The 14,672-nt window shown below is 29.5% G+C and overlaps 2 protein-coding genes across 2 annotated transcripts; one reads left to right on the top strand and one right to left on the bottom strand.

The window, feature by feature from the left end:
• Positions 1-395: 395 nt before the first annotated feature.
• Positions 396-2,544, bottom strand: LOC105434687 (basic leucine zipper 34). The gene is made up of 4 exons (XM_011651682.2): positions 2,010-2,544; positions 1,791-1,881; positions 1,541-1,667; positions 396-741 (listed from the first exon to the last, which is right to left on the bottom strand). The coding sequence occupies exons 1-4, from the start codon at positions 2,465-2,467 to the stop codon at positions 590-592; spliced, it is 828 nt and encodes a 275-aa protein (XP_011649984.1). The 5' UTR covers positions 2,468-2,544; the 3' UTR covers positions 396-589.
• Positions 2,545-9,861: 7,317 nt separating this feature from the next.
• Positions 9,862-10,956, top strand: LOC101211216 (LOB domain-containing protein 2). The gene has a single exon (XM_031881340.1). It carries the CDS (start codon positions 10,117-10,119, stop codon positions 10,822-10,824), a length of 708 nt encoding a protein of 235 aa, XP_031737200.1. The 5' UTR covers positions 9,862-10,116; the 3' UTR covers positions 10,825-10,956.
• The last annotated feature ends 3,716 nt before the right edge of the window (positions 10,957-14,672 follow it).

The following is a 14,672-nucleotide window of genomic DNA, read 5'->3' as shown; positions in this document are numbered from 1 at the left end:
AATATTTTCTTCATTCTAGTTTTTTAAGAAGTGTAAGGATTTATAGATCCTTAAAAGTTTAGGATCATTTTAAAACAAGAAGCTAATGGTTACATTTTGGTTAAAAACTAATGTTAAGTGTATTTTGGAATTTTGCTTTTCAAAGTTTAAGAGTATTAAATTAATAAAATGTATGAATTTTTTAAATATTATTTTTGAATAAAGTACAAATGTTAGAGCTATTTATTTTTTTACCTCATTTTATTACCTATGAAAGGATACATTTTTCCAAAGTTATTCCAATCCAAATAAGAATATATAGGATAAACCATGGCTTTGTGCAATAGTTATTTGATTTTATTTTTTGGGTACATTTTTCCATTGGTTTATTTCTTCTCTTAATCAAACGAAGCTGATAATCATAATATATACATTATTCTAAGTCAAATTCATTCAATATCCTTTGAACAAATATTTATTACACCAAAATAGTTAGTTCAACTGAACGTTTAGCATGTTGAGTTTTGACTCAACATACAATCAATAAGAAGAAAAAAAGAAAAAAGATGGGTAAAAAAAGTAGAAAAAGATTATTTTTTGTCCCTAAAACTCAAACATACAGAAGCTTATGTTTTTGATCTCCAGAAGATGTGGGTGGTTCTGTTGGAGATGATTCGTTACATTCCATTCTCTTACTCTTTTGTTGTCGATGATACAATTGCCCTAATCTCTCTATTTCTCTCTTCAATGCTTCTTCATGAGCTGCAATATAATTTGTTCAACACATTAGTATCATTATTAATATTCACTGTTTAAATTTTAGTATTGTCTCATTTAATCCCTTTCATAATCATTTCGTTCTTGGTTTTGTATTTTTTAAAATTTTAAGTTTATGTACTCCAAACTTTAAAAAAAAAAAAAAAAAAAAAGTTGTTATTACAACTTTAATTTTGTATTTAAATTATGTTTAGAAAAATACAAAAGAAATAGACTTACCTTTCAAAAACAAAAAAAACAAAACAAAACTGAAAATAAGACTTGAATCATTCGCGATTTGTTTCATTATTTTTATTTTATTTCTTTTGCCGAATTACAGCAGAAAACGTTATAATAAATAAAATAGTTTCACAGTTGTTAAAATAAAAATAAAATATACAAAACAACATTCATGATACAAAATACGTCGAGTAATTTAATCGCCAATAAAGCTTGAGAATTGATATTCAAAACTGGGTGTTCACACATTATAAATATATTACTAAACATTTTCAATGAACATTAAATATAATCTTACACCAAAACCATATTTGAAAATGAATTTTAAATAATAACATCATCCTTTTTTAAAATATATTGTAATATAATTGAAGGCGGAAAGATTTGAATCTAACACATTTTGTTTGTATATGTCAGTTCAGTTTCGTTTATGTTAGCAATCAATACATATAATGAAATGGTTTTAAAACTGTATAATAAAATGATTTTAATCCTTTTGCAGTATATAAAAATGAATCTGAAAAGAATAATAAGAAAAAAAAAGAGTTTATTTTAGTTTGGTTACCATCTTTGAAAATCTTATCTTGGGAGAGAGTGGCGATTCTTTGCTTCAAAGCACTATTGTCCACATTTAGAAGTAGTCGCTGTTGGTCTAGAAATGCAACTCTTGGTGATAACATTGAAACTTCGGCCTTTTCATTGTTACATTATTAAACAATATATAAGTTAAAAGAATAATAAACATTTCATCAAATTAATTAATTACAAGAGGAAGAGAGATTAATTCTCAAAATTAAATTATAATAATCCAAGACCTGTAATGTAGTCACACTTCTTTCCAATTCTGATATGTATTGTAATTTCTTGACCCTTGATCTTCGTGCAGATTGTCTATTTGCCAATATTCTACATTTTTTTTTGCCAAATTTGTAAATTATTAAAAAAAAAAAAAGATGCTATCAAGAAAAAAAAAAGTGAACTTATTTCACATTTAATTTTAGAAGTTTTAAATTAATTTTTTATGAAAGACTTACCTCTTGACTCTTTTGGGATCAGTGACTCGATCATTGGAGATGTTTGTTGGAACCACATTGTCTTCCCATTGGCGACTTTCAACCTCTTCTTTAGGCTCATTTCTAACCGAATGCTTTGGATCATCATTTGTTGTCCCTTCTGACTTCTCATTGCTGTTGTGATCTGATGAAGTGGGTTCATCATCTTCATTATTAGAGTGAATTTCATCACTCAACATCGATCTAAATTGCTCCTCATCGAACCCATCAAATGCGTTATTACTGTTGGATATCGATGCAGGCGAACCTAAGAAGCTTTGACTCATCATTGTGGGTGAGTCGAGGAAGGCTATCGAGTCGCTGACAGAGCGGCGGTGGAAACTCTGTTTAGAGGAAGAGAAGGAAAGGAAGTGATTGTTGTGTTGAGGGAAGTGGTGTGGAGTGGTCAAGTTTGGGATTTTAGGAGGCAAATTTGGCATGATTGTGAGAGTGGGAAAAAATAGAGAAAATGAAACTCAAAATGAAACGTAAGTTTGTGAGATCATATATTATATTGAGGGTGTGAGTAAAAAAGAGAAATAATTAATAAAGGAGAGATATCGAAAATTGGGTATCAGAATAATGTGATATGTTTGTGCAGTGATTGGCACATGGACAGCTATCTCCAGTTGGTTAAGGGACTCAAGAGAAAGTGGCCAATGGCTTATTTTAAAAACAAATTAGGATAGGAAAAATCAGTCACCACGTGCCTTCCCTGACCACACCAATTTAGTGGGATCCCTCCCTCTTTGTCCCATTACAATCATTGTTATTCTTCTTCCCAAAAAAAACCTTTTATCTACTTAACTCTTGTATCAAATTGTTTTCACTTGTATAATATTAATCATTCTTCTCTGTACATGGCACCTAGCAACCATGGAATAAAGTATAACTTTCAGTCTCCCATTTCCCTTCATTTTTCTACCCCCATTGCCTATCACACCTCACTCTTATCAAGGGTTAGAACAAACCTACAAGCTAGTACGATTAAGATCAACAGAATGCCCCTCCAAGACGTATTTGTAGAATAATATGATTGATAGAAAATAGACACATTCATAAGTGGAAACTAGATCTAAATTTTACTCTAAAATTACATGCATAGATATAAACCCTAAATTAAATTAAAATTAAAGTTTTAAGGACACTTACATTTGAAGCTCAAATTCTTTCTTGAACTACCATTAAGGTTAACCTGCTATCCTCTGCACTCATAATCGAGTTGTGGGACCTGTTGGATAAAGGAGAGAGAGAAAGAGATGGAAATAAAGAGAAATTGGACTTTTTTAAAGATTTTTTAAGGGTTGTAAGGAAAAATAACAAATTTTATGATATCCTTCGAATATTTTTTGCTCTACTGCTCCACACCCAAATATAGCTCTTATACCACTTGTTGAGAATTCATGTGAGATATAAATGAATGTGTGTTAGGAAAAGAGTGGAGACAAAACTCATTCGTCTAAACAACACCAAACTTCAATTTTTTTTTTTTTTTGTAGAAATTAGGGGCAACTAGAAAATAGAAAAATAAATACTTTATTTTGGATAAATAGCAAAATAAATAAATAATTATGTAAATGAAAAAAATCAAAAATATTAATTAAAAATAAATAATATGGATTGACAAAAATAACCTCACTTAAAATAAAAACACAATGTTCAAATAAAGCTTAACAAAAATTTAAAACTCAATAAAATACACGGTAATAAAACACATACCAAGGTAAGTAATTTATGTTTATGTGTGAAGCCTCAAATCAACCCTAATTGATAGATTAGGATCCCAATACAAAACTCAAAATTCTCTCTCCCTCTTCATGTGTAAACCAAGAAGAAACCGTTTTTCTTTCTTTTGTCCACCTTCATCCTATTCCACAAAGAAAAGAACCATAGTGCATGAAGAAGCTCTTCGGTCAAAATCTATGAAAACAAGAAGCTTTCCATTGTTTGTTCATTAGAAATCTTCGTGGTGGAGAAAAAATCCTTCAATTGAAATTCGTGAAGCCGTGAAGTTTTTCACTATTCGTTTATTCAAAATTCTCTTGGTAAAAGAAGAAATTGTCGGATCGAAATCCATGAAATCGTGAAGGCGATGAAGAACAAAAAAGACCTTAAAGATGAAAGATAGAATCTCCAACCTTGTGAAAGCAAACAATGACAATCTTCAAAAACAAAGAATGTGTTGGAACCTCAACATCATGTGCATAATTTCTTTTTTAAAAAATTAACAAATGGTTTAAAAGAACCTTTGTTTTTTTAATCTATGATATACAAACTTACCATTTAAAAAATATTTTGTAATGTTATAAAAAATATATATATACAAAATATGAGAGAGAAAGTTGTTACTAATAAAAAAGTGTAAATTAAACATGGGAGAGAGAAAAAAAAAATGTAAATGGTGTTATGTAAGCCATATTAGTGACAAATGTCACTCAATGAATTGAAGAGATGTGGAAGAGTGAGTTTCATCACTTGATTTGAAAATTCTATAATATATCAAAATACCTTATTTGAAAAAAAATATATTTCAAATCTCAAGAACTTTATGGGAAGAAATCTTATTTAAAAAACTTAGATATTACTGAAATGGCATCAAATTACACCTCTTCTATTAAATTACTTTATATACGACAATACGATACATGTTACATGAATTATATGTTTTAGTTATCTTGATATTTTAAAGAAAACAAACAAGTGAAACAAACCAAATCTTTACCTTTTTTCTTTTTCTTTTGTAAAAGTTAACTAATGAGATATTTCGATACTTTAAACAAATTAAATCTTCGAGTTGGTAAATCAAAATATAAAAAAAACGGGATCTTTATTAGAAGTTAAAAATATAAACCTAATATTTTTTAGACTTTATTAAAAAGGTGGAAGACCAAATCTTAGAATATTGGAAAATTTGATTCTAAGACGGATGTTGGTATTTTTCTAGGATATTCTTCTACTAGTAAAGCTTATAGAGTTTTCAATAAGAAAACTTTAGTTATCGAGGAATCTATTCATGTTGTATTTGATGAATCTTGGAATAATGTTTCTAATGAGTCTATTTGTAGTGATGATTTAGAAAAAGATTTTGGAGATTTACTTGTTAATGACAAAGGCAAAGAAATTGTTCCAAGTATGCAAGATGTGAACATCATAGAAAAGAAAGAAGAGGGTTCTTCATCCTTGCCTAAAGAGTGGAGATATGCTCTATCCCATCCCAAGGATCTAATTCTTGGCAATCCCGAACAAGGTGTCAAAACTCGTTCTTCTCTTAATTTATTTAGTAATCTTGCTTTTGTGTCTCAAATTGAACCTAGAAGTTTTAAAGATGCCGAATGTGATGAGTTTTGGATTTTAGCTATGCAAGAAGAATTAAATCAATTTGAAAGAAACAAAGTTTGGAAATTAGTCCCTAGGCCTTCTAATGCATCTATAATCGGAACTAAATGGGTTTTTAGAAATAAGATGGATGAAAATGGAAATATCATTAGAAATAAAGCTAGACTTGTAGCTCAAGGTTATTGTCAAGAAGAAAGTATAGATTATGAAGAGACTTTTGCACCGGTTGCTAGATTAGAAGCTATTAGAATGTTGCTTGCTTTTGCTTCTTATAAAAATTTCATTTTGTATCAAATGGATGTAAAAAGTGCTTTTTTAAACAGTTATATTGTGGAGGAAGTTTACGTAGAACAACCTCCGGGCTTTGAAAGTTTTGATTTACCTAATCATGTTTATAAGTTGAAAAAGGCTCTTTATGGCTTAAAACAAGCTCCAAGAGCTTGGTATGATAGACTTAGCAAGTTTTTACTTGAGAATGACTTTAAGATGGGAAAAATTGATAATACTCTATTTATTAAAGTTAAAAATAATGACATGCTTATAGTACAAATTTATGTGGATGATATTATATTTGGTTCTACTAATTCATCTTTGTGTGAAGAATTTTCCAAGTGTATGCATAATGAGTTTGAGATGAGTATGATGGGAGAACTTAGTTTCTTCCTTGGTCTTCAAATCAAACAACATCAAGGATGGCATCTTCATAAGTCAAGAAAAATACACAAGGGATTTGCTCAAGAAATTCAAATTAAATGAAGGTAAAGTTGCAAAAACTCCTATGAGCACTACCACTAAGCTTGACAAAGATGAAAAAGGTAAGTGTGTGAATATAAAGACTTATCGAGGTATGATCGAATCTTTACTTTATTTGACCGCTAGTAGACCCGATATCATATTTAGTGTATGTCTTTGTGCTAGATTTCAATGATCTTGTCCTAAAAAATCACATTTCCATGCCATTAAAAGGATACTTAAATATTTGCTTGGAACTATTGATGTTGGATTATGGTATCCTAGAAATGTTGAGTTTAATTTGGTAGGATATTCCGATGCGGACTTTGCCGGTAGTTTACTTGACCGTAAAAGTACTAGTGGGACTTGTCAATTTCTTGGTAGTTCCTTAGTATCTTGTATTGGTTTAGTAAAAAGCAAAATTCGGTTGCCTTATCCACTACCGAAGCGGAATATATTGCGGTTGCTAGTTGTTGTGCACAAATTCTTTGGATGAAACAAACTCTTTGTGATTTTGGATTAAAATTTGATAATGTGCCTATATTTTGTGATAATACTAGTGCCATAAATTTGACTAAGAATCCTATTCATCATTCTAGAACTAAGCATATAGATATTAGGCATCACTTTATTAGAGAGCATGTACAAAATGGTCATATTATCTTGAGTTTGTAAGTTCCAATAATCAATTAGCGGATATATTTACCAAACCTTTGAGTGAAGAAAGCTTTTGTAAAAATAGGCTTGAGCTTGGAATTATTTGTTGTGATGCATCTTGATTTTATATCTTACTTGATATCGTTACCCTAATGCATATTGATACGGGGAGAATTAGACATTTTGTATGTGTTCATATTTTTTGGGAGAGCTAACTTCCTTGGTATTGTTTTTGATGATTCCAAAGGGGGAGAAGTATAAGAAAAATATGTTTTTATCAATTTGTTGCATAATTGTTTCTATTGAATAATGCATATTTTTTTTAGAGAAAAATTAATTAAGGACAAAGAAGGTTCTCTTATCAATTGTTTTCAAGTTATTTTTCTTCAATGATTTGTCATCATAAAAAAGGGGGAGATTGTTGGCTTTTTGGCCTTTAATCTCAAATTAATTTATTTTAATTATTCAATTAATTTATGTTTTGAGGATAACAAATGTGATTTTTTTTTTTGACAATTTTATTCATTTGAGTAGATCATATCGTAGAGCTTGGAAAAATGATTCTAACGCCTCTTGAATCACTCAAATCGAAGTTCAAATGAAGAAAATATTGCTAAAAGAAGGTTAACGGAAAAATACCCGAGATGGTGACGTGGCGACCAAACATTCAATTTGAACCAATTAGAGAAAGCCACTTGGAGCAATGAAGGAGTAACAAATGTGGCTTTTTGTTATGTTTTATTGGCTTTTATAAAGAAAATGAATTTAAAAAATTATTTTTCCTTATGTCTAACGGCTAGTTTTTTTAAAAGATTGTGAAGTTGCTTTATTGTTTTCTTTTTAAACAAAATATTTTGAAAAGACATATTATTATATTATTATTTGTATTGTGTCTAACGGCTAATTAAGTTTAAATCTCAACCATTCATTTTTCTTTTACTTATATCTAATGACCCAAAATGATTTTGAATTTATCTTTCCTCTCTTTTTAAATACTTCACTTTTTCCAAATTTTAAAAGACAAGATCATTAAATCTTTACAATCCTCGAGCAAAAAGCCAACATTGTTATTCTCTCTAAAGCTTCCAATTTTTATTCTTTTCATCTTATTCTTGAGAGCTTCTTATTGTATTGTGAGGATTAAATTTGTGAGCTTCAAATTGTATACTCACTCTTTTAGAGAGTTTTCTTTTGTGTGATTTAAAAACTTTAACATATTATAACGATTGGATCCTAACCCGTGGAAAGGATCGGGTTTACTCTTGAACCTGAAAAAGGAGCAAGAATCGGTTCGGCTCAAATCCGTGGAAAGAGTCCAAATAAGATTTTCAATCAAAATCCCAAGAAGTGCTTGGGAAAGTGGATGTAGGTTGAGTTTAACCTAACCACTATAAAATTATGGTGTCTTCTTCTCTAACTCTTTTCTAATTATTTTTTAATTTAATTTTAGTTACATACTCTTATTGGTTGAGTTTGATTGCATACTTCCATTCATATATTTTTATCAATTTTGTTATTTTACAAAGTTTACAAAGTTATTTCTTTAAATTTAAAAAGTATCTAATTAGTTGATTTTACTTTTTATTTGTCAAAAAGTTTATTTAAACCCTATTCACCCCCCTCTAGGGTTGCCATACCGATCCAACATATTGATTGTATTGTATGTTTTGATTAAGAGTAAGTAAACCATTAGTATCATATTCCTATAAAAAAAAAAAAAAAGCTAACCATTATGTACACATAAGGAGTAGAGGGAACCATGTAGAAAAGAACTGCATGGTAGAGTGAAGTTAGCCAATGCATGAAAGGAGTATTGAGCTTAGTGGCCTAAGCAGCGATAAATGAACCAAGAAAATTTTTGGATGTTGTTCGTGAAAAAAACATCACAATAGTTTAAACGCGAGATGTTGAGTCAGAGAACTTTTCTTGAAATCAAAACTAATGAGAAAAAATTGTTAGTAGACAAGAGAAAGTATTAAAAAGTAGGGAAATTGCATCAAATGACAAATTCTTTTAGAAAAAGCAGCTCATGGTACCATAGGGTTATCGGTTTTCATGAGTGTTAATAAAATGTTTTTCTTAGACTTTGTCAACTTTCCTTTAAAACGATATATTATCATTCTATCTAAAGCTAATGTATCAAACATTTCAGAAACAAAAAATTGTAAATGTAATATGCTTGAAACAAGTTTAAAGTGCGTCCTTAAAATCTCTATAATAGTTAACAACATTCCAAATTATTCATTTGAAAATAGTTAGGCAGTCAAAACTTATATATTTGAAATTTTACTTTATTCATAATGAGTAATTAGACATCAATATAAAATATGATAAAAAGTACTCCCACTTAACATTTATTAATTTTCTTGCCTGTAATTATTTAGTCAAAGTTATGGGGTATAAGTTTATATATCAAACCCTTGTATTAACAAAATTCTAATTAGTCATTTCTCAAACGAACATATATATAAAGTCGTTCTAAATTCTAATTGAGACTTGTTTATTCTGAATTCATGTTGGGTTTTATTGATTCTTGGGGTAATCTAATGTTCTTCCATGCTTAGAAACTACTTTAGTTTGGAAATTAAACCTAGGCTTGAATTGCTACTTGGGGAGACCAAACTGATCAATTTGGTTTCACAAAGAAAATTATGTAAAAAATAATTAGTCTAATTAGTATTGATTATAGCACAAATATACAAATGTCAAATTTACAAAAATATTATAGTTTCAATTAGCAATAATAGCATATTCTTTTGAAAAAATTGACAAGATATGAAATGCTAATTGAGATATTTGAATGTAATGTTTTTTTACCATTATTTTTTTGTTCACAAAAAGAATAGAATTAGTTGGGGTTTCTTTTAATCCTGATGATAAATAACCAGTTAAATAAAATTCACGCATTAATTATCACAATACATATATTAAAATATTGAACTCCACATGATATAGGATGAAGATAGATAACTGATCTTCCTTCCCAATGAGCTACCTAAACCCTAATTTAAACATTAAAAGAATGCCCTTTCCTTTTTCACCATATTATTAAACAAGCAATAGCCATGCATCTTTTCATTTACAAACCAATTTGGTTGTCCTTCTTATCTTGTTTTGTTCATTATTAAAATCATACACTCCCTTTTAATTTCCATTAACCATTAACAACTTCACATATATATTAAGTGTTAAAATTTTAAAAATTTGTAAGAAAACATTCCGAACCCATTTATAATATAAATTCATCAATTCTCCTCCACCATGCATTAATTCTTTTTTTTTTTTTCTATGCATATTCATATATGCTTCTTTCCCCAACAACAAGAACACCAAATTTTCATCTTTGTTTCTTTTTCTCTCAAAGATGCAAAAGCACAATAACGGAGTTTTGCAGGGAACACCCGCTTGTGCAGCCTGCAAACACCAGAGGAAGAAATGCCACGAGACGTGTCCGTTGGCACCTTACTTTCCTGCAGAACGGAACAGGGAATTCCAAGCCGTTCACAAGGTGTTTGGAGTGAGCAATGTGACCAAAATGGTGAAAAACGTGAGAGAAGAAGACAAGAGAAAGGCTGTGGATTCTTTGATTTGGGAAGCTGTTTGTAGGCAAAACGACCCCGTTTTAGGGCCCTATGGTGAATACAAAAGGGTTTTGGAAGAGGTAAAAGTGTGTAAATTATTGACTCAAAACCAAAGCATTATGAATGGAGGGCAAGTGGGATTGGGTTATAAACCAATAATACCATGTTTGGGAGCGTGGAACAATAATAACAATAATAATAGTAATGATAATAATAATAATAATGGAAATGGAAATGGTAATTTGATTAATAATGGAAATGGGATTATGGGGATAATCAATGGAGGAGTTAATAGCAGCCATTTACTTAATTACTTTCATGATAATTATGTAAGTGCCATAGTTGATTCAAGTCCTTACAGCAATTCTTCCGCTTATAATTTACAAAGTCATGAGAAATTGATGAGATTGCAACAAGATAAAGAGATTAGTTCAAACATGGTTGTGCCACTTCAGCAGCAGCAGCATCCAACCTTTCACCATTGTTTTTAACCAACTTTCTCTAATTTGTTACATTTTTGCATTTTTAATGATGATCAACTTATCTTTTTAATCTTTACTTGAGTTGATGTAAACCTTCTTTCGTTTTTTTTTCTTCTTCTAAATTTTAGATGTTATATCTTGTGTCTGGTGGAAATCTAGAGCTCTAGATTAGGACACAATTTTACATAAGATTGAAATTTGTTAGTTCATAAACTTCTAATTAAGTTCATTTTGTGTTTATATTTATAATTTTTGAATTTAATAATTATACAATAGGTCGCTGAGTTTCCTATTTGTGCTCCAACAAGACATACAGATAAGCATCGCTCAAAAAAGAGGAAAAAAGAGCTAAACAATCATTAAAAACATGGAGTTCTTCAAATTTTCTCTAGTTTCTCAACTCTTTTCCTAAGTAATTTTTCCCAAGTTATTTTTGCAAATAGTTATTCTTCCTAATTTATTTTTGCAAAGTTATTTTTCCTACTCTTTCTATTACTAAGTTATTTTTGCAAACTTGTTTATCCTAACATATTTTTTCAAACACATTTTTTAAAACTTATGGCACATTTCACACTCAATGGCACACAAAAAAAAATGTTCACAGTTAGAAACATCAATGAAAACTAGAGTAATATATTCGGTGAAAAAAATTAATACGGTGGTACAAAAAAATGTTCAAATAAACCGTTCAAGCACAAAGTTTCTTAAATACATAACTGCCTAATTCTTATAATATTACTAAAACTACAAGCATTGAAACATAGCAAACAAATAATACTTTGCAACCATATTAAGAGTTATGAAATGGAAAACCCTCAAAAGATTAAAAATAAATAAAATTACGCAAATTCAAATGAATAAAAAGGAATAGAAAAATTGAAAGAACGAAAGTATATCAATTCTATCATCGAAAGTGCAACCGTACATTAGAATGAAACAATGAACAAAAAACATAAGATAGAGAGAGTAAAGAAAGTATTTAATAACTACTTGTCATATTCGCAATATGCAAATATATATATATATATATATATATATATATATATATATATATATATATATATATATATATATATATATATATATATTGTTTTTATGTAAAGCAATCTTTTTTATAATACATAGGCGAGGTTAATTTATTATGATGATATATAGTAATTAACCTACCAAATAATAAGCGTAAAACTAGAGATTATGTACAATAGAGAACCCAAAAATCCGAAAGAAGAAGGGATATGACCGTCTATGCATGTAAAGAATAAAAAAATCCCAAGAAAGAAGGTATATGATAGTTTAGAGAACCCAAACATCCCAAGAAGAATGGATATGACAGTTAGTGTGACAGAAGTAAACAGCAAATGACATAGCATATTTATAGGAAAGGGTCAAACAAGTTAAAAACTTTTTGTACCCCAAATCATAGATCCTTGGACAGAATTGGAAGATCATACAAATATAAACAAGGACTAAATACGATATATGAATTCAACAGAAAGTCAACAAAATTTGTAGCAATGATCATACATGAATTCGAACCTAAACCTAAAGTTGAAAACAGTTTTCTACTACTAATGAAAGAATTGAAGTAAAGGACTAGTTAAAATCGAAATGAACTCATCATCATAATCGCAGAAAACATGTTCATGGGCATCGGAACACAGAAACTAAACCAACAAAGAGAAAAAGAAATTATAATAGAAGACATTCACCGAAAATATAATTAACAAAAATGAGAAAAATGAAGGGTTTTTTTTAAGAGAAAATAGGTTGATCGACATTAGAACACAAAAGAACAACCAACAAGAAAGAAAAAGAAAAAGAAACTATAACAGAAGACATCACAGAAAATATTTGAAATCAAACTCATCATCGGCATCGACAACACAATAAGCATAACATAGAAACTTTAACGAAAGATTAAAAAAAAAAAAAAAAAAAAGATCAGAAAGTTTTTCAGAAAAGAAACTCATCAACAGAACAAACATTTTGTATAACAAAAGAAAATAAAAAATTTCAGAAAATCAACCTCAGCTCGCTACCCCTGAACCATGCTCAGACTGAAGATGGGAGTAGGGAACTCGGAGTGAGGAAACAGTGACGAAGAGGAAGAGAGAAGGATTATTGAAGAGTAAGGGAGATGGATTGGTGGCGGACTAGGAGGGAGAGAGAGAATTAGGAACCTAATCCTAGGATTATCCAAGTTTGGGCCTCAAACGTAGAATGGGCTAGAATGTCCTACTTCATTCCCCTCAAATCAGAGGGGCAAACAACCCCAAAGATGCTATTATCTCTTACCAGCATAGAGAAGGCAATGGTTGATGAAGCCAATGGATAATCCTAATTTGATGACCTTGAAATTCTCTTGTAACTAAGCCAAACTGCACTTAGTTGTTAAAATTGAACCAAAAAAGGGAGTAGCCTATTATATAATGATTCTTTTAAACCTTTTTCAAATACCACATTTCTAATCATAGGGTTCTTCTCACTCGGATATATAGTTTCTACTCATTCATACACTCTTCCTCTCTTGAAGCATTACACCCCTCTATTTATTTATCTATTTATTGGAGAGGAAACCTAGTTATCAATAATAACGTGGAAATAATGCATCCTATTAATTATAAATTTTTTTATCACCTTTTCCTTTTTACTATATATCAAACCCATTTTTGAGTTTTTTCTTCTCTTCCATTCATTGAAAAGCTGAAAGTATATATTTCTTTAACTGTTGAGCTTGGCTATGATCCAATCATTAATTTAACCTTTTTCCTTGAATATTTGAAATTACAAAAAATATATATATATATTAGCTTGGTCAGAGCAAATTAGATATGATGTATATTGCTTTTTACACATGACAGCCACACAAAAGAGATTTAAAAAATGGACCTATATATACACACATGGAATCAAGGACATGAATATAATTGCATAGAATTTAAAAATGTGTCCCCCACATCTTAATTAATTTCCTAAAAAGAGAGAAAATTTTATAAAAAATGTTAAATGATTCCTCTTTGGATTATTGATTCCTCTCCCCCAAAAGCAGTGCTAAATGATTATCCACTTCTCAAATTTGATTATGGGTTGCAATCAAAAGAATTGCAGAGTGCAAATGATGGGGATCAGCTGTAAATGTGTGTGCCTCACAAAAGTTGCTTTAATAAAAATGCAAATTGGACCCTATTAAACAAACTTTGTTGAATATTAATTAATCATTCTCTTTTTCATATATATTGAACTCTCCACCAACTCCCACCCCATCAAACCCCACTCTCTCCCTCATTTCACATTGATTATTACCTATGTATGATTAATGATTTCCCTCTCAATGATCATGGTCCTACGTAAAAGATTGTTAATTAATTCTCATTGATTATATCTACATCTTTCCCTTGTTTTCTCGATTAAGGATGTGTTTTAATTAAACATTATTGTTGCTTTTGTATTTCTCAAACAAACAGATATTTAGTTTGGTATAAAGAAAACTAACCATTAGAAATATTAGGCTATGATAATTAAACATTATTGTTGCTTTTATATATTTTTTTAACTTCTATATTCATTAAAATATATAATATGATGTATAATTTTACTATGTAATTTTTTAAAATAGAAATATTAGGCTATGATTTTGATTGTCCACATTCTTTTAAATACACTATATTGTAGACGTCATAATTAATGGAACTTGCAAAGTCCTACAAATAAATTCTCACAGACTACAAAATATAGCCGTAATTATAAAAATGATTAAATTATGATTGTGGTCTATGTGTTTTGGATTTCAGTCCATTTTGTTCATTTAGTTCTTAATTGTCTTAATTTATGGCAGGTTTGAGTTGAAAGATTAAAAA

This window comes from Cucumis sativus, chromosome 2 (assembly GCF_000004075.3).
Source record: "Cucumis sativus cultivar 9930 chromosome 2, Cucumber_9930_V3, whole genome shotgun sequence".
Classification (NCBI taxonomy): domain Eukaryota; kingdom Viridiplantae; phylum Streptophyta; class Magnoliopsida; order Cucurbitales; family Cucurbitaceae; genus Cucumis; species Cucumis sativus.
The sequence above is the reverse complement of the archived record's forward strand: the minus strand, read 5'-3'. Positions and strand labels throughout refer to the sequence as shown.